The sequence below is a fragment of the Mus pahari genome, chromosome 4 (assembly GCF_900095145.1).
Source record: "Mus pahari chromosome 4, PAHARI_EIJ_v1.1, whole genome shotgun sequence".
Lineage (NCBI taxonomy): Eukaryota > Metazoa > Chordata > Mammalia > Rodentia > Muridae > Mus > Mus pahari.
This window is the reverse complement of record NC_034593.1, coordinates 117,302,555-117,323,091: the sequence shown is the minus strand read 5'-3', so window position 1 is coordinate 117,323,091 and position 20,537 is coordinate 117,302,555. Positions and strand designations below refer to the sequence as shown.

The following is a 20,537-nucleotide window of genomic DNA, read 5'->3' as shown; positions in this document are numbered from 1 at the left end:
GGGGGGAAGGGGTATAGGAAACTTTCGGGATAGCATTTGTAATGTAAATAAAGAAAATAATAAATAAAAAAAAAGAAAAAAATATCATTCTTAACTTAGTCTATGATGATCTGATTGGATGCATGGGATAATTTCAATAATTTTGCTTCTGTTGATGCCTGTTTTATGACTGAATATATGGTCAATTTTGGAGGAGGTACCATTATGTGCTTAGAGGAATGTCTGTACTTTTGTTTTTGATAAAAATGTTCTGTAGATATCTGTTAAATCCATTTGTTTCTTAACTTCTGTTAGTTTCCATGTGTNTNTGTTTAGTTTCTGTTTCCAGGATCTATCCATTGATGAGAGTGGGGTTTTCAAGTCTTTCCCTATTATTGTGTGAGATCCAAAGTGTGTTTTGAGCTTAGTAAAGTTTCTTTAATGAATGTGGCTACCTTTGCATTTGGAGCATAGATATTCTGAATAAGATTTCATCTTGGAAGATTTAATTTTGATGTGTATGAAGTGCCCCTCCTTGTCTTTTTAGTTAACTTTGGGTTGGAAGTTGATTTTATTCGATATAAGAATGGCTACTCCAGCTTATTTCTTCTGACCATTTGCATGGAAAATTGCTTTCCTGGCTTTTACTCTGAGGTAGTGTCTGTCTTTGACCCTGAGGTGGGTTTCCTGTATGCAGCAAAATGTTGGGTTTGTTTAGGTAGCCAGTCTGTTATTCTTTGTCTTTTAATTGGGAAATTGATTCCATTGATAATAGAGATATTAAGGAAAAGTTATTGTTGCCTCGTCTTATTTTTGTTGTTAGAATTGGGATTCTCTTCTTGTGGCTATCTTCTTTAGGTTTGTTGACAGATTACTTTCTTGCTTTTTCTATGGTGTAGTTTCCATCTTTGTGTTGGTGTTTTCACTTTACTATCCCTTGAATGGCTGTATTGGTGGAAAGTTATTTTGAGAATTTGGTTTTGTCATGGAATACTTTGGTTTCTCCATCTATGGTATTTGAGAGTTTTGCTGGCATTTGTGTTCTCTTAGGGTCTGTACAACATCTATCTAGTATCTTATGGCATCCATAGTCTCTGGTGAGGTGCTTGGTGTAATTCTAATAGACCTTTTTTCCCTTACTACTTTCAATATTCTATCTTTATTTAATGCATTTATTGCTCTGATTATTATGTGTTAGGAGGAATTTCTTTTCTAGTCCAGTCTATTTTGAGTTCTGTAGGCTTCATGCATGTTCATGGGCATCTCTTTCTTCAGGTATGTGAAGTTTTCTTTATAATTTTGTTGAAGATATTTATTGGTCCTTAAGTTGAAAATCTTCATTCTCTTCTACTCCTATTATCCTTTGGTTTGGTCTTCTCATTTTGTCCTGGATTTCCTGGGAGTTTTGTGTTAGGGTCTTTTTGCATTTTGCATTTTCTTTGATTGTTGTGTCCATGTTCTCTATGGAATCTTCTGCATCTGAGATTCTCTCTTCCATCTCTTGTATTCTGTTGCTGATTCTAGCATCTATGGTTCCTGATTTCTTTCCTAGGGTTTCTATCTCCAGAGTTGTCACATTTTGGGTTTTCTTTATTGTTTCTACTTCCTGTTTTATATCTTGGATGGTTTTGCTCAATTCCATCACCTGTTTGCTTGTGTTTTCCTGTAATTCTTTTAGGAATTTTTGTGTTTCTTCTTTAAGGGCTTTTGCTTGTTTAGCAGTATTTTTCTACAATTCTTTAAGGGATTTTTGTGCTTCCTCTTTAAGGCCTTCTACTTATTTAGCTGTGTTCTCCTGTTTTTATTCAAGTGAGTTATTAATTTCCTTCTTAAAATACTCTACCAGCATCATTAGATATGATTTTAAATCTGAATCTTGCTTTTCAAGTGTGCTAGGGTATCCAGGACTCATTGAGTTGGGAGTGCTGGGTTCTGATGATGGTGAGCAGTCTTGGTTTCTGTAAATAAGATTGTTAAGTTTGCCTTTCACCATCTGGTAATCTCTGGTTTTAGTTGTTATATTTGTCTCTGGCTGGAACTTGTTCTTCCTGTGATTCTGTTAGCCTCTGTCAGAACTCCTGTGAGTCCAACTCTCTTCTGAGTCTCAATGGTCAGAGTATTCTCTGCAGGTAAGCTCTCCTCTTGCAAGAAAGGTAAACAGAAGTCTGGAGCTCAGCTGTACCTCCTGGCTGAAGTTGAAGGCCCGAAACGGGGCCTGTCCCAAAAGGTATATTACTTCTGCAGTTCTCAAGCTCCCCTGTGCAGACTGCTCTCTGGGGACCCAGTATACAAGATGGCTCTCTCACCTGCTCCTGCGGTCAGACCCCTCCCAGGTGGGCACCTCTCCTCTGACAGGGAAGGTGTGCACATGTCTGTAGCTCAGATCTGCTTCCTGGCTGAAGATTAAGACCCGAAAAGAAAGGCTATTTAATTCCTTGATACTCAGTTTTAGTAATTTGTATATTTGAAAAATTAACCTCTGTTGATTATGTAATTGGAAAAGGTGTTTCATAGTGTATATGTTGCCAATTTTGTTCCATGGTTGTGTTCTTTGAAATAAAGAAAAATTTCAGTATCATAAGGTCCAAATTATTAATGTTTCCACTAAATGTATTCTGCTCTTTACATCTATTCTTGTGTCAATTAGTTTAAGGCCATTCACCATTTTATCTTCGTTCAAAGAAAATAATACACAGAAATTGGTAACAATCTAATTTTCCATCAGCTGAAGAATGGATGAAAGCTGTTGAAGTCTCCAATTATTTTGTGAGTTGAAGAGTGTGATTAGAGCTGTAATAAAGATTCTGTTACCAAGGAGAAACAGATAATATTAACCAATGAGTACCCCAAGGCTCTGAGATATTAAACCAACAACCAAAGAGTATACATGAAGGGACCCATGGCTCCAGCAGGTTATGTAGCAGAGGGTGGTCTGGCTGGATATCAATGGGAGGAGAGGCCCTTGTTCATAAGGTGGATTGATGCTCCAGTATAGGGAAATGGCAGGACAAAGAAGCAGAGTATTCAGAGGGGATACCAGGAAAATGGATAACATTTGAAATATAAATAAAGAAAATATGTAATAAGATTTGAATACCATAAATAATATAAAATAAAACAAACAAACAATTGTGAGTACACTTGCTTTTGGGGCATATAGGTACAAAATTGAGATTTCATCTTTTTTTGTTGTTGATTTTTTGTTTTTGTTTTTTTTTCTTTTTTAAGAGTATGAAGTGTCCTTAAACATCTCTTATGATAACTTTAGGTTGAAAGACAGTTTTACTGATGCTGGAATGGCTACTGTAGCCTTTTTTTGGGAGCATTTGCCTGTAAAAGTTTTTTTCAGCTTTTTAATCTAAGATAGTGTTTGTCTTTTTCACTGAGGTGTGTTTCCTGTATTTCCTGCATGCAATAAAATGCTGTGTTCATTTTTTTTTCAGCCTTTTACTCTGATGTAGTGTCTTCTTTCCCATTGAATTTTGTTTCCTCTATGGAGTGAAATGCTGGTTCCCGCTTATGTATCTACACTGTTAACCGTATCTTTTTATTGAGAAATTGTTATTGATGTTAAAGATACTATGTTACAATGATAGTTTGTTTATGTGATTATTGTTGATATAGGTGGTACTGTGTCTTTGTGGTTCTCTTCTTTTGGGTTTGTTCTGATATAATTGATTTCTTCTTCTTCTTTTCTTTTCTTTTCTTTCTTTCTTTCTTTCTTTCTTTCTTTCTTTCTTTCTTTCATTCTTTCTTTCTTTGTTTGTTTTGATTTTTGTTTTTTTTGTTTTTTTGTTTTTTGAAACAGGGTTTCTCTGTGTAGGCCTGGCTATCCTGGAACTCACTTTGTAGACCAGGCTGGACTTGAACTCAGAAATCTGCCTGCCTCTTCCTCCCAAGTGCTGGGATTAAAGGCATGCGCCACCATGCCTGGCTTTCTTCTTTTTCAATGGGTGTACTTACCCTTCATTTTTTTTCTCATTTCAGTATCCTCTGTAGTGTTGGATTATTATAAAGACATTGTTTAAATGCTGCATTATTATAGAATATCATTATTTCTCCATTTATGGTTATGGATAGTTTTTCTGGGTATATTAGCCTGGGTTTACATTTATGTTCTCTTAGGATCTGTATGAAACCTATTCAGGATCTTCTGTCTTTTAGTCTCTCTGTGGATAAATTTGGTGTAATTTGATAGGTCTGCCTTCATATTTTACATGGTCTTTTCTCTTACATATTTTAACAACCTTTCTATGTTCACTGCATTATGTGTTTTGGCTATCATGTGACAAGAGAACTATTTTCGTGGGTCCAAACCTTGTGGTGTTCTGCAGGCATCTTGTACACTTATGGCTATCTCTTTTATTAGGCTGAGGAAGTTTGCTTATATTATTTTGATCTTAATTTCTGGCCTTTGAGCTGGGAATCCTCAACCTCTGCTATTTTTGTTATCCTTACATCTGTCTTTACATTGTTTAGAGAGTACCCTGGATATTTTAGGTTAGGAGCTTACATCTGTCTTTACGTTGTTTAGAGAGTACCCTAGATATTTTAGATTAGGAGCTTTTTTTACTTGTATTATCATTAACCAATGTGTCCACATCTTCTATTGCATCCTCTATGACTGATTTTTTTTTTCTCTTTCATTCTGTTGTTTATGCTTGCATCTGTAGCTACTAATCTCTTTCTTAAGTTGTCCATCCCCATGCTGGCCAACATTTGATATTTCTTTATTTTTACTACTCCATTTTATTTTATTTTATTTTATTTTATTTTATTTTTAGTGTTTATACAAGTATTTGAAATTTTTATTTGATACATTTGTTGCTAACTCCCAAAGACTTCTCTTAGTTTTTAGTTTATAAGACTCAAGGAAGAATAACAATGCAGAAATTATAGGCCATTTAAATAACTATGACTTGCAATTAGCAGCTGTTCTTGGGACTTGTACTACTCCATTTTATTTCTCAGACAATTTTGTTCAATTCCTTTACCCTCTTGTTTGTATTTTCCTATATTTCCTTAAGGGATCCATTTCTTCTTTAAGGACTTTAAACTGTTTGCCTCTGTTTTCCTTTATTTCTTTCAGTGAATAATTTATATCCTCCTTAAAGAACTCTATCTTCTTCATGAGATGGGACTTTTTTCAGAACCTTGCTTTTCAGGCCTGTTATGGGATGAAGAGATTGCTGTGGTTGAAGAACTGGGTTCTAAAAGTGCTAAATTGTATTGGCTTCTATCACGTATGTTATAACACTGTGTGTCTCCATTTGATTATCTCTGGTTTTACCTTGCCTGTGTGCCTGACTGGAGCTGGACTCTTTGGAAGCAGTTATGCTCTTTGACATGTATTTGAGCTTGTCTCATGGTAGGCAGTCAGTATTATCTCTGGTTGGCTGTGTGTATACCTCCTGTGTCTCTGGCTCTTACTGGCGGGCCTTCTAAGTACCCAGATAGGGCACACCTTGTGTATTCCATTTGAACCTTCTGGGAGAAAGGAATTCTCTGGGCTCAAGGGACAGGATCTCTCACAATTGTAGATGGGGGTGATATCCTAAAGTATTGTGACCCTGATTATAGTAGATCTCCTTTGTCCCTGGTAATTTTATTGTTCTAGGGAGTCAGAAAGACTGTATTCATGATTACAGCAGATCTCATGGAAGATACACAGGATGAGGATGGGGAAGCAGACCACAAGGAATGTTGAGCTCCTCAGTAGGGTAGGTATATCCAGAAACAACTGGGATCTGTGAGTGTATAAACTGTTAAGAGAAGTTGTAGGGGAGTCTCACTTGTGTTACTATGGACATCCTAAGAGACAGTCAGGCTCTTATTACCTTGGGCATCTTCTTTGCAACTCTTCTTCATAAAGAGGAACTATCTTAATCTATTCTGTTCTGTTCAGGAAATTTTCCCCAGTGCCCATGTACTTGAGGCTCTTCACCACTTTATTTTCTATTAGTTTCAGTGTATCTGGACTTATGTAAAGATTCTTGATTCACTTGGACTTGAGCTTTGTACAAGAAGATGAGAATTGATCAATTTGCATTCTTCTACATGCTTACTACCAGTTGAACCAGCAACATTTGTTGAAAATGCTGTCTTTTTTATACTGGATGATTTTAGTACCCTTTTCAACGATCAAGTGACAATAATGGTGTGGGTTCATTTCTAGGCCTTCAGTTCCATTCCCCTGATCTACCTGCATGTCACTGTAGCAATACCATGCAGTTTTTATCACAGTTTCTCTATAGTACAGCTTGAGGTCAGTGATGGTGATTCTGCAGATATTCTTTCATTGTTCAGAATAATTTTCCATGTCCTGAGTTATTTATTATTCCAGATTAATTTGGAAATTGCTATTTCTAATGCCTTAAAATTTGAGTTGGAAGTTTTGATGCTGATTGAATTGAATCTTTAGCTTACTTTTGGAAATCTAGCCATTTTTACTAGACTAATATTGCCAATCTCTGAGGACAGGAGAACTTTCTATATTCCTCAGTTTCTTTCTTCAGAGATTTGAAATTCTTGTCATACTGAACTTTCACTTTCTTTGTTAGAGCTACACCAACATATTTTACATTATTTGTGACTATTGTTAAGGGTGTTGTGTCTCTAAATCTTTTCACAGCTTGTTTAATTATTGAGTATTGCACAAAACATCAACCAACTGATTGGAAAAAGATTTTACTAGCCCGACATCCAGTAGAGGACTAAAATTCAATATATACAAAGAACTCAATAACTTAGACTCCAGAGAACCTAATGACCCTATTAAACATGGGGTACAGAGCTAAAGAAAGAATTTACAATTGAGGAACCAGAAGGTCTGAGATGCACCTAAAGAAATGTTCAACATCCTTAGTCATCATGGAAACGCAAATCTAAACAGCCCTGAGATTGCATCTCATACCAGTAAGAATGGCTAACTTCAGAATCTCAAGTGACAGCAGATGCTGGTGGACATGTAGAGAAAGAGGTACAGTTTTCCATTGTTGGAGGGATTGCAAGCTGGTCCAATTATTGTGGAAATCAATTTGGTGGTTTCTCAGAAAATTGGTCATAGTACTACCTAACACCCAACAATATCACTCATATATATATATATATATATATATATATATATATATATATATATATATATATATATATATATGATGTTCCAACATGTAATAAGAACACATGTTCCACTATGTTCATAGCAGTCTTATTTATAACAGTTGGAAGCTGAAAAAAAAAACAGATGTCCCTCAATAGAGGAATAGATATAGAAAATTGGTACATTTAAACAAGGGAGTACTATTTAGCTATTAAAAACAATGAATTCATGAAATTCTTAGGCAAATGGATCAAACTAGACAATATCCTGAGTGAGGTAAGCCAATCTCAAAAATGTACATTTAGTTTGCACTCACTGATAGGTGGATATTACCCCAGAGCCAGAAACTCAAAATACTAAAGATATAATTAACAGACCATATGAAACTCAAGAAAAAGGAAGATAACATGTAGATACTTTGGTTCTTCTTAGAAGGGGTAACTAAATATCCATGAGAAGAGATACAGAGAAAAAGTGTGGAGCAGAGACTGAAGGAAAGGCTATCCAGAGACTGCCCCTACTCTGGATACATCCAATATACTGTTACCAATAACAGACACTATTGTGGATGCCAACAAGTGCTTGCTGACAGACAGGTGTCTGATATAGCTGTCTTCTGAAAGTCTGTACTAGTGCCTGACAAACCCAGGGGATCATAACTAACCATTGGACTAAGCATAGGGTCTGCAATGGATTAGCTAGAGAAAGGACTGAAAGAATTGAAGGGTTTTTCAGCTCCATAGAATGAACAATATGAACCAACCAGTACATCCAGATCTTCCACAGACTAAATCACCAACCAAAGGGTACACATGGAGGGACCAATAGTTTAAGTTGCATATGTAGCAGAGGATGGCCTTGTCTGACATCAATGGGAGCAGAGGCCTTGGTCCTGTAAAGTTTCAATGCCCCAGTTTTGTGGACTGCCAGGACAGAGAAGTGGGAGTGGGTGGGTTTCTGAGTTTATGTTAAGGGATGTGGATAGGTAGTTTTTGGAGGGGGAACCAGGAAAGGGGATAACAACTGAAATGTAAATAGAAAAAATACCTAATTTTTTAAAAAGCAAGAGAGAGAGAGAGAGAGAGAGAGAGAGAGAGAGAGAGAGAGAGAGAGAGAGAGAGAGAGTTCTTAAAGATTCTTTTCTCTGAGAAGGACTCTCAGCTTTTAATGATTCCTTTAATAAGGAGGGGTATATTGAGTGTGCTCTGTTCCAGGGTTTTGCTGGACAGATTTCTTTTTGTTTATCATCCTGCCTAAGTAAATTTCTGCTTATTGGAATATTTTAATATTAAAAGAAACTGTCACTAATTACTCCAGCTCTTCCTCTATTTTTTTTTTTTTACATTCTTTCTGCCTCCATTTCAGGAGTCATTACTGTGTCTTACAAGAAATGATTATACATATCCAAAAAATGGCTACAAATGTAGGTCACAATGTTGTAGTAACAAACACTTGTTTTCATGATCTTCAGCATTGAATATATCTTGAGGCTGACATAACAATTAAGTATAAGTTTATGCACAGATTTTAAAAAGTGTTTCACAGGCATAACACATCAACTGAGAAAAGACACAGAAGAAGCTTACTCAGCCTTGGTTTTTTGCTCTAGTTACAGCATCTGACTTAAACTACTTCTGGTAGAATGCACATTGAATCTGAGTGGAAAAGAGTTGGTATTGTCCTTGATAACAGGTCCACTATTGCACAAGAAGGAAAGCTATGCCTGTTATGGAGGTACTTCAGTTTAACATACACTGTCAAAAGTCAAGCAGTAATGATGATGTTTTTCATCATTGGTCTTCAGGTCCCTCTTTGACAATGTAAATGTAAGCCAGCAAAATAGAAATTTTCAGTCTAGTGCCAGTTTAATTTCTTCATATTTTTCAGTCAAAGTCTGTAAGTACATTGTATTTATCCATGGGATTTTATCATCTAGTCCTGGCAGAAAGCAAGAACAGCTTTTATAATTTGTATTCTTTCTGTTAATTACCTGGCAAATAATTCACAGGAAGCTAATCCACTCAAAGCATAGATGTTTTAGTTTATAACCTTACAGTCTCCATTAATATACACTTCCCACCATATAGCATTCATTTTGAGCTTGATTTTACTTTTTAAATGAGCATCAATATTCTTACAATTTGTTTGACAGCATGATTATACCTGGTTGTCTTCCAATGTCTTTCCCAATCTCATATCACTAAGTGGTTAAAATTTTGTCATCTGTATAATGAAACCATTTTCCTGAAGATAGGCAGGACAAAGTAACCTCCAATACCACCTCTATACAACAAATATTAGAATAACAAAATAACCTACATTTATTATTGGGAAAATCTATTGTCCTCAATTTTCACCAAAGGTCTCGTGATCCCAGAAGTTTAAAGCTAAAAATATAATGAATTTGAACAACCTCTATCAATGGTTTGGATGCAAATATCAAGTTTTCTTACAAAGCATTAATAGGAAGTTCTAAGTTAACTAGTTCTCCCTCATCTTCAGTCTTTCTCTGTGAGAATTTAAAGTTAATGTAATTTTTCTTTTCTAACATAGAGCCTTCTTACACATCACCACCCCAATTAACTCAGGAAGCCTTTCTTAAACAGCTCAAACCTAGTGAGCAACAATGATCAATATGGCCATTATCTATCCTGCTGTACTTGCTTATTACCTGGATCAGAGTGGTACTGGAATAGCATTGTTCCTGTATCTGTTGCCAATCTTTTCACTACAGGGTGGGTAGACAAAGTATTTCCACTAGTATTATAACCTTTTGTTGGAAGGGAATATAACCTTTTGATACTGGACAGGGAGGTAATTGCTCAATTCCTGAAGAGGCTTCATTAAATTTATCTGAGTTGTTCTATTATGGACATCAAATGGGAATTATTCCCCAGGAATTGAAACAGTCCTCAGATGGTTCAAAGCACACAATTAGACTTTTTTAAAAATCATTTTTCTCCTTAGAAACTCCAGATTGACACAAATCTTCTCACTTTAGCCATCCAGTAACCCAGATAGACATATTCCCCTATTTTCTATGACCACTTATCAACCAATGTCTTTCTTATGTTATAGAGATCTTGAAGCAAGAATGGCTTAGAAAAGCCACTATAATTTACTGGTCTCCTGGTCCCTGCTGAATCATCCATTTGTTTAACACTTTTGTGAACATAGATTCACATTGAAAGTTAACTGTTTGAAACACAAAATTCCTGTTTCATTGTTCCCTCAGTCTGATCTCTATATCCTAAATGGTTCTTGAGACACTACTGAAGAATATAACTTCTTATTAGCACCTTATGGTACCACTTCATCAGGGAAGAAATAAAGGAAATAAATTAAAATCTTTCTAGAATGAAACTGAAAGCACAGCACCCCCAAACTTATGGGACACAGTGAAAAGAGTGCGGAGAGGAGAATTCAAAGCACTAAGTGCCTTTATAAAGAAAATGGAGAGATCTTAAGCTAGCCACTTCACAGCTCTTCTCGAAGCTCTAGACCCAAAATATGGAAACAGACAGAAGAGGAGTAGATGGCAGGAAATCAATTTAATGGCTGAAATCAACCAATTAAAACCAAAGAGAACAATATAAAGAATCAACAAAACTAAGTGCTGATTTTTTGAAAACATAAACCTTTAGACACACTAAATAAAGGACATAGAGGATGTTTCAAATAACATAACATAAAATGAAAAGGGATCTTGTATCCCCGGTCCCTCAGACACCTGTCTACACAGGAGAGCACAGACTGCAGAAGCAACATATCTTCTGCACAGACCATATTTCCTGCCTTCATCTTCAGCCAGGAAGCAGACCTAAGCTCCAGACATCTGAGCACCTTCCCTGCCAGAGAAGAGGTGGCCTCCAGGGAGGGCTCTGACAGCCAAAGCAGCTGAAATAGCCATCTTATATCCCAGGTCCCTCAGAGACCTGTCTGCACAGGAAAGCACGATGATTGGAGAAGCAGTCTTTTTCTCAAGACAGATATCACTTTTGAAAGTTAAATGACCTTTTGGCGTGTTCCTTCTCTCTGGGCAGATCACCAGCTTGTTTTCTCCTCTGAAGACACCATAGACTGAAGGCCCCTAGGAGTTCCACTGTAGACAGGGCAAATAGGTAAGGGACTCTCAGAAACAGGTGCTGCAGCTTGGCATCCTGTGGATTCCAATGGACTCAGAATGCATCACCCATCAAAACAACTGTACCTTGAATTCTACTCCCCTTCTGGCTTGCACCTTCTGAGAGGGCAGATCGCTAGCTTGTCTTCTCCTCTGAAGACAGCACAGTCTGAAGGTCTCCCATGAGTTTATGTGCATGCAGGACAACTGACCCAATAGTCTTGAAAGACTCCCTGGAGTTCTGCTACAAACATCGCAACAGAGTACATCTTATGAAGGTCTCCCAGGAGACAACAAACCAAAAGCTCGACTTCTCTTCTGAGAAACCAACAGTCTGAAGGCCTAATAAGAGGTCTGCTATAGATAAGGTCACAGGCCTCCAAGAAGACCTGCATCTACCCAGGGAGAGAAAAAGCAGGCTCCAAACACAGACACCCAGACCAACTTAAACTCAGGATAGCGAGATGATGAGAGGTAACTGCAAGACCAGAGGCAACAGAATCTAATATACTTTGGCATAATCAGAACCCAGTTCTCCCAACACAGCAGGCCCCATATACATCAACACAACTGAAAAATCAAGAAGTCGGCCTAAAGTCATATCGTATGAAAATAATAGAGACCTTTAAGGGGTATATTAAATAATTCACTTAAAGAAATACAAGAAAACACAGGTAAACTGGGAGAGGCCATTAAAGAAGAAACAAATAATTCCCAAAAAGTAATATGGGAAAATGCAATCAAACAAATGAAGGAACTAAAAAAAGTGGACCAAAACTTAAATTGGAAGGAGGACCAATGATGGAAAAAAAATGGACGCAAACCTATAAATGGAAAACCTAGGAAAAAAAAGTCCAGATTTACAGAAATAAGCAATGCCATCAAAATACAAGTGATAGAAGAGATACTCTAAGGTGTAGAATATACCTAGGAAGATATTGACAAAACTATCAAAGAAAAATCAAAACATAATAAAGGTCTAATGCAGAACATCCAGGAAGTCCAAGGCAAAATGAAAAGTCCAAATCTAAGACTAGTAGGAATAGAGGAGCGAGAAGATTTTGGGCTCTAAGAACACAAAAACATTGTAAACAAAATCATAAAAGAAAACATTCCCAAATTAAAGATAGAAATGGGCATAAAAGTACAAGAAGCTGATGAAACAACAAATAGATTAGACCAGAAAAGAAAATCCTCTCTTCATGTAATAATCAAAATAGGAAATGCACAGAACAAAAAAAAAAAGAAGAATATTAAAATCATCAAGGGAAAATGGACAAGTAACATATAAAGGATACTTATAAAGAATTATACCAGACTTTTCCACTAATACAATAAAATGAAGCAGAGCCTGGACAGAGGTAATGCAGACCCTAAGAGAACACAACGCAAGCTCAGAGTACTATACCCCACTAAAAAACCTCTCAATCAACATAGTTGGAAAAACCAAAATATTCTGGGGAAAAAAAACAAATTCAAAAAATATCTATTTACTACTCCATGCCTACAGAGGATTCCAGAAGGAAAACTTCAACACAAGGTGGGAACCTACATCAAAGAAAAAAGATGATAATCATCCTACAACAAAGCCAAATCACATATACATAATGGGAGCTATATTAACAAGTATACCTGGAATTAACAATCATCTGTCTTTTTTATTAGATATTTTCTTCATTTACATTTCAAATGCTACCCTAGAATTCCCCTATACCTCGAATGCCCTGATCCCCTACCCACACACTCCCACTTCTTGGCCCCGGTAATCCCCTGTACTGGAGCATGTAAAGTATGAAATACCAAGGGGCCTCTCTTCCCAATGATGGCCAACTAGGCCATCTGCTACATATGCAGCTAGAGACACAAGCTCTGTGGGTACTGGTTAGTTCATATTGTTGTTCCACCTTTAGGGTTGCAGACCCCTTCAGCTTCTTGGGTACTTTATCTAGCTGCTCCATTTGGGGGCCTTTTGTTCCATCCAATAGGTTACTGTGAGCATCCACTTCTGTATTTGCCAGGTACTGTAATAGCCTCACATGAGACACCTATATCAGGTTCCTTTCAGCAAAATCTTGCTGGCATATGCTATAGTGTCTGTATTTGGATTGTGATTATGGGATGGATCCCCAGGTGGGGCAGTCTTTGGATGGTCCATCCTTTCATCTTACCTCCAAACTTTGTCTCTGTAACTCCTTCCATGGGTATTTTGTTCCCTATTTTAAGAAGAAATGAAGTATACACACATTGGTCTTCTTTCCTCTTGATTTTCATGTGTTTTGCAAATTGTATCTTGGGTATTCTAAGTTTCTGGGCTAATAAGCACTTATCAGTGAGTGTATATCAAGTGACTTCTTTTGTGATTGGGTTACCTCACTCAGGATGACATCTTCCAGACACATCCATTTTCCCATAATTTCATAAATTCTTTGTTTTTAATTGCTGAGTAGTTCTCCATTGTGTAAATATACCACATTTTTTGTATCCTTCCCAGCTTCTGGCTATTATAAATAAGGCTGCTATGAACATAGTGGAGTATGTGTCCTTATTATCAGTTGGAACAACTTCTGGGTATGCCCTGGAGAGGTATTGCTTGATCTTCCTGTAATACTATGTCCAATTTTCTGAGGAACTGCCAGACTGACTTGCAGTGTGGTTGTACAAGCTTGCAATCCCACCAGCCATGGAGGAGTTCCTCTTTCTCCACATTCTCGCCAGCATCTGCTGTCATCTGAATGTCTGATCTTAGCTATTCTGACTGGTGTGAGGTGGAATCTCAGGGTGCTGTTGATTTTAATTTCCCTGATGATTAAGGATGTTGAATATATTTTCAAGTGCTTCTCAGCCCTTCGGTATTCCTCAGTTGAGAATTATTTGTTTAGCTCTGTACCCCATTTTTTAAAGGGGTTATTTGAATTTCTAGAGTCCAGCTTCCTGAGCTTTGTATATATTGCATATTAGTCCCCTATCAGATTTAGGATTGGTAAAAATCCTTTCCCAATCTGTTGGTACCCGTTTTGTTTTATTGACAGTATCTTTTGCCTTACAGAATCTTTGCAATTTTATGCGGTCCCATTTGTTGATTCTTGATTTTACAGCACTAGTCATTGCTGTTCTGTTTAGGTATTTTTTTCCCTGTGCCCATAACTTCAAGGCTTTTCTCCACTTTCTTCTCTATAAATTTCATTTTATGTGGAGTTCTTTGATCCACTTAAACTTGAGCTTTGTACAAGGAGATAAGAATGGATCAAATCCCATTCTTCTACATGATAACTTCTAGTTGTGTCAGCACCATTTGCTGAAAATGCTGTCTTTTTTCCACTGGATGGTTTTAGCTCCCTTGTCAAAGATCAAGTGACCATAGGTGTGTGGGTTCATTTCTGGGTCTTCAATATTTCTCAAGATCAACATTCTCAAATCCTCAATTAAACGACCCAAGCTATGAGACTGCATAATCCACATTGTCCCCATACAATAATAGTAGGGATTTCAATGCCCACTCTCACTTGTCAACAGTTCATTGAAACAGAATCTAAACAGAGACATAGTGAAACTAACAGAAGTAATGAATCAAATGGATACTGATTGATACATCTATTTCACCTTAAAAAAGAGACTCTACATTCTCAGCTTCTTATGGTGCCTTCTAAAAAATGGACCATATAATCAGCCACAAAACAATCCTCAACATAGAGAATATTGAAATAATCCCAGGCATCATATCAGGTAAATATGGTCTAAAGTTCAGTCTTCAAGAACAACAAAACAACAAAAAAACGTATGGAAAATGAACAATTCTCTACTTGTTGATAAATGGGTCAGGGAAGAAATATAGAAAGAAAGTAAAGAATTTCTGGAATTCAATGAAAATTATCAAACAGCATAGACAAACTTATAGGGCAACTTTAAAGCAGTGCTAAGAGGAAAAATTCATAACACTTATTTCTGTTGCAAAGAAGTTGGAGATATCCTACAGTAGCAACTTAACAACACAACTGAGAGCTCTAGAAGAAAAAAAGCAAACACAACAAAAAGGATTAGACAGCTGGAAATAGTCAAACTCGGGGCAGGAATCAACCAGAAAGAAAAGAAGGGAAGAAAATATCAAGGAAGAAAAAGCTGGTTCATTGAAAATATCATGATACATAACCCAATAGACAAACAAACTAAAGGACCCAGAATGAGTATCAAAATTAACAAAATCAGAAATGAAAAGAATGACATAACAGCAGCAACTGAGGAAATTGAAATATAAAAATCATCAGATTCTATTACAAAAGACCATACACAACAAGACTGGAAAATCTAGATGAGACTGATGATTTTATAGCCAGATACCACATACCAAAGTTAAATCAAGAGCAGGTAAACTATCTAAACAGGCCCATAACACATAAGGAAATTCATTAAAAACTCCCAAACAAAAACAAACAAACAAATCGTAAAATAAAAACCAAAACCAAAACAAAACAAAAAACAAAACAAAACACCACCACCAACAACAACAAAACAGGGTCAGATTTTTTTTTTAGGGCAGAATTCTACCAGACTTCAACAAAGAACTAAATCTCCTCTAACTATTCCACAAAATAGAAACAGAAGAAACACTACATAATTCATTCTATGAAGCCACAATTACTCTGATACCTAATCACACAAGAAACCAATAATAAAAGAGAACTTTAGAATATTACTTTTCAGGTGTGTATTCGTATTCAGGGGTTGCTGTGTTGGGAGAACTGGGTTCTCATAGTGCCAAGTAGCCTTGGTGTCTATTGCTATGTTCTTTTGCTTACCTCTCACTGTCTGGTTATTTCTGATGTTAGATTTTCTTGTTGTCTCTGACTAGAACATCTTGTGAGCCTGTGAGCCTCTAATCTTATGTGTGTCAGCATTCTTAGGAGATAAGATGTCTCTAAAAGTGATTGTGGTGTGGAGAGCTGTAGGTCAGGGTTTTATCTGAGGTGCAGACTGTAACCAGAAGGCAAACTTCATATTGACAAACCAAACAATTATGATATCCTTGTTAGATGAAGCCTGTCAATGTGAGCATAGGATTTAAGATTGCTATACAGTCTTTTCCTGTTTGGTTTTGAAATTCTTAGATCCCTTGCATCATCTGGATGCTCTCAAACTCCTTCCATTATGACCCTCTTAACCTGTAAACCAGCCCCGATTAAATGTTGTCCATAAAAAAGTTTCTTTAGTCATGATACCTCTCACAGAAGTAAAACCCTTATAAGAAATGTTTTCCTCTGAGTAGAGGTGGCTTACCATTCTGTGTACCAACCCATCTTGGAATATCAAGTCACTGCAGGACTAGGAACATACTCTCCTTTGAGTCCAGAAAACTTAGACCACTTATGGGAAGAGGAAACAGAGATAGACAACACAGGATAGCCTCTGACCCAGTTGTTGAGGGAGCACCATGAACACCAAGATGAACTACTGCTACAAGTGTGGACAGGAGGTATAGGATCCTAGAATTCTTAAATTAATTACATAATCCAAGAGAGCACTCAACATTTATCTCATAAGTTTTTATTTGTATATGAAATTAACAGAGAGAAATCCCTGAACTGAAGGGGTGATAATTAAAAACTATGCAGTAATCTAGTCTGAGGATATCATAGTTAATCCATGTTCTTCAGGGCATGGGAATTACTACAGTAATATGAGCAAACTTAATGTAAGTTACAGAGGTGATAGATGGCTAGAAGAAAGCATACTCTTAGACACACCTGGGTAGGTATAAAATCTCAGGTATTTTACCAGAAACACAAATCCTTCCAAATCTAAGAAAGATCACATCCAAATGTGAAAAGGAGAGCAGCATACACAGTTCCATTATCTGTATTAATGAATGGAAATTTTAGTCCCTAGGAAAGAAAGACAGATTTTGTATTTTTTAATGCAGTCCACTTCCTAAAAACAAGAACGTCTTTCATTGAACGACCACTTATCCTAAACAAAATTTCCTGCAAAAAAGTAGACTTCATACAGGTAAAAATAAAGGACACAAAGATCTGTGGATGATAAATGTGGGAATACAAAGAATTAGGGAAGTATATTAGTATAATCAAAAACAGTATAAAAATAAAGACTATCAAAGAAGGAAATATAAAAATATTAAGTTTTTTTAAGATATGACAGTCAGGCCAATACAATATAACAACTAGGAAAAACAACAACAAAAAAGCAACTGAATGTCAAAACCCATATATTTTTGAAACTGTATTCTAACAAATGATACTAAAATAAAATGATCATTGGGTTATATGCTCTGCCACATGCACTGAGTTTTTAGATGTCTTTTATAGTGAGATTTTTCACTCCTTTAAGGGATAATTTTTGTTGCCTATTGCTTATATATACCCCTCACAATATCTTCCATAAAGGAAAGTACCACAGAAGATTAATAGATAAAAATAATCACAACTAACTATAAATGATAATTCAAACTGAGTATAATCTAGGGCTTATATGAATTGTAATGATAAATCATAATGCAAATAGCTCTTACATTATAATAGGTTGAATTTTTTGTTTGTTTGTTTTTGTTTTTCAGGACAGGAAGACAGGGTTTCTCTGTGTAGACCTGGCTGTCCTGGAACTCACTCTGTAGACCAGACTGGTCTCGAATTCAGAAATCTGCCTGCCTCTGCCTCCCAAGTGCTGGGATTAAAGGCATGTGACACCACTGCCCAGCTTGGAATTCTTAATACAATAATTAAGGTTAATAAAAATTGAGGTTATTTAAGAATGATATTCTGTGCACTCAACTTGATGTTTTAACCTTCCCTAAAGTAATTTGAAAGTAAAATTATACTTGCCTTAAATTTCCTACAAGATCAGCTTTTACAAAATTAAAATATGAAAACTTTATATTCATATTATTCACTCTTCCATAACACTGACACAAAATAATTCAATTTATAGTCATGAATTAAAGAAAGAGGAAAACACCGTAAAAGAAACCTTATAAAATTCATAGATACAAGTGCTGGGGACACAAGCAGGCAATGCATTATATTGTTAATTTGTTTATTACTGTGTTCAATTGTGTTCAGTTGGAGTCACTGGCATAAATCCTAGTAAAGCTCATTTGGAATACCTGATGTAATCTGTTAACTGTTTCAAATGGTAATCATAACACTGTTTTCATGAACAAGGCTTGATAGAAAATTTTCCCAAGAGGAATCATGCCTGATGTTCATGTCTTCTGACATGGATGTAATCATAAGGGATAAGGAGGAAAAGTTTTAGCATGAAGGTAGTTATTTCCCCTTATTTGTTACCTGAGCATATGAGCTCAGATGCTGACCCTAAGGCCATAGAGTGCTTAAGAATTCTCCAGACACAAACTAGGAACTGAAAAGTAAATTGCTAAGAGAAGTACATTTGTCCTTTAATAATAAATACAGTAATAAAGAATGATGCCTGGATGTGTTCACAGACTATTAATACATGGGATTATGTCTCTCGACTGTATATAATGCATTTTGCTCTGGAAGATATCTTGTTGACATGAAAAAGATGTTCTTTTTAATCTCTGTTTTCTGGTTTCTGAAGATTTTCTTTAGTTTTTGTCATTTGACTGACCCCAAATGCCTTTGGAGAATAAAAGACAATGAAAATTACCTAGGAGATAAAGAAAATTACTGTTTCTTTTTTATTTACATAAAGCATGGTTACGTGAAGAATGATTATTTCAGTTGGAATCTGGACAAGCAGTAAGTGCATACTTCATTTATATATTTTACTTCATCATAGGTGACCAAGCATTATAGAGATTCTGGGATGTAGACCATGATACCATGTGTCTTCTGCCTCTTCCTTTCTAGGAGAAAACGAAAATTTATTTTATGTTTCAATGCTGGTTATTTTCCCAATTTTGGTTGTTTTATCTGTACCTTAGGGTTTTCCATTTCTGAGTCACAATTTCTAGGTGGATGCAGAAAGAATAACCCAAATTATTACCCTTGATACTAGAGAGACTCCATTATTTTGCCAATTTCCTACTTATTGTGTCTTGGGATTTACCTGAGAAAATTGGAACAAATGTTTATTTATTTTTTAAACTTATTTTATTAGATATTTTCTTCATTTATATTTCGAATGCTATCCCAAATGTCCCCTATACACACCCCTGCCCACCCACTCCCACTTCTTGGCCCTGGCCTTCCCATGTATAGGGCATATAAAGTTTGCAAGATGAAGGGGCATCTCTTCTCAATGATGGCTGACTAGGCCATCTTCTGCTATATATACAGCTAGAGACACGAGCTCTGGGGGTAGTGATTAGTTCATATTATTGTTTCACCTATAGGATTNCAGACCCCTTCAGTTCCTTGGGTAATTTCTCTAGCTCCTCCATTGGGGTCTCTGTGTTCTATCCTAAAGATGACTGTGGACATCCACTTTTAAATTTGCCAGGCATTGGCATAGCCTCCCTGAGATAGCTATATCAGTGTCCTTTCAGCAAGATCTTTCTGGCATATGCAATAGTGTCTGCATTTGGTGGCTGATTATGGGATGGACCCCTGAGTGGGGCATTTTCTGGATGGTCCATCCTTTCGTCTTAGCTCCAAACTTTGTCTCTGCCACTTCTTTCATGGGTATTTTATTCCCTATTTTAGGGAGGAATGAAGTATACACATGTTGGTCTTCCTTCTTCTTGATTTTCTTGTGTTTTTGAGATTGTATCTTAGATATTCTAGGTTTCTGGGATAATATCCACTTATCAGTGAGTGCATATCAAGTGAGTTCTCTTGTAATTGGGTTACCTCACTCAGTATGAGATCCTCCAGATATATCCATTTGCCTAAGAATTTCATAAATTTGTTGTTTTTAATAGTTGAGTATACTCCATTGTGTAAATGTACCACATTTTCTGTATCCATTTCTCTGTTGAGGGACATCTCGGTTCTTTCAAGCTTGAACATAGTGGAGCATGTGTCCTTATTACCAGTTGGAACATGTTCTGGGTATATACCTAGAAGATGTATTGCTGGATCTTCCAGTAGTACTATGTCAAGTTTTCTGAGGAACCGCTAGATTGATTTCCAGAGTGGTTGTACAAGCTTGCAGTCCCACCAGAAATTGAGGAGTGTTCCTCTTTCTCCACATCCTCGCCAGCATCTTATGTCCCCTGAATTTTTGATCTTAGTCATTCTGACTGCTGTGAGGATAAATCTCAGGGTTGTTTTGATTTGTATTTCCCTGATGATTAAGGATGTTAAACATTTTTTCAAGTGCTTCTCAGACTTTGAGTACGCCTCAGTTGAGAATTCTTTGTTTAGCTCTGTACCACATTTTTTAATGAGGTTATTTGAATGT

General features: G+C 36.4%; 2 protein-coding genes across 2 annotated transcripts in view; both read left to right on the top strand.

Annotated features, from left to right (window-relative positions):
• Enpep (glutamyl aminopeptidase) overlaps positions 1–20,537 on the top strand; it is a 112,453-nt gene that overhangs the window by 63,577 nt on the left and 28,339 nt on the right. The window lies entirely within an intron of this gene.
• Positions 18,726–20,537, top strand: part of LOC110319862 (vomeronasal type-2 receptor 116-like) — an 18,154-nt gene continuing 16,342 nt past the window's right edge. Inside the window, exon 1 of the mRNA XM_021195519.1 lies at positions 18,726–18,931. Within this exon, the coding sequence (XP_021051178.1) occupies positions 18,726–18,931 (206 nt within the window). The remainder of the gene's footprint in view (positions 18,932–20,537) is intronic.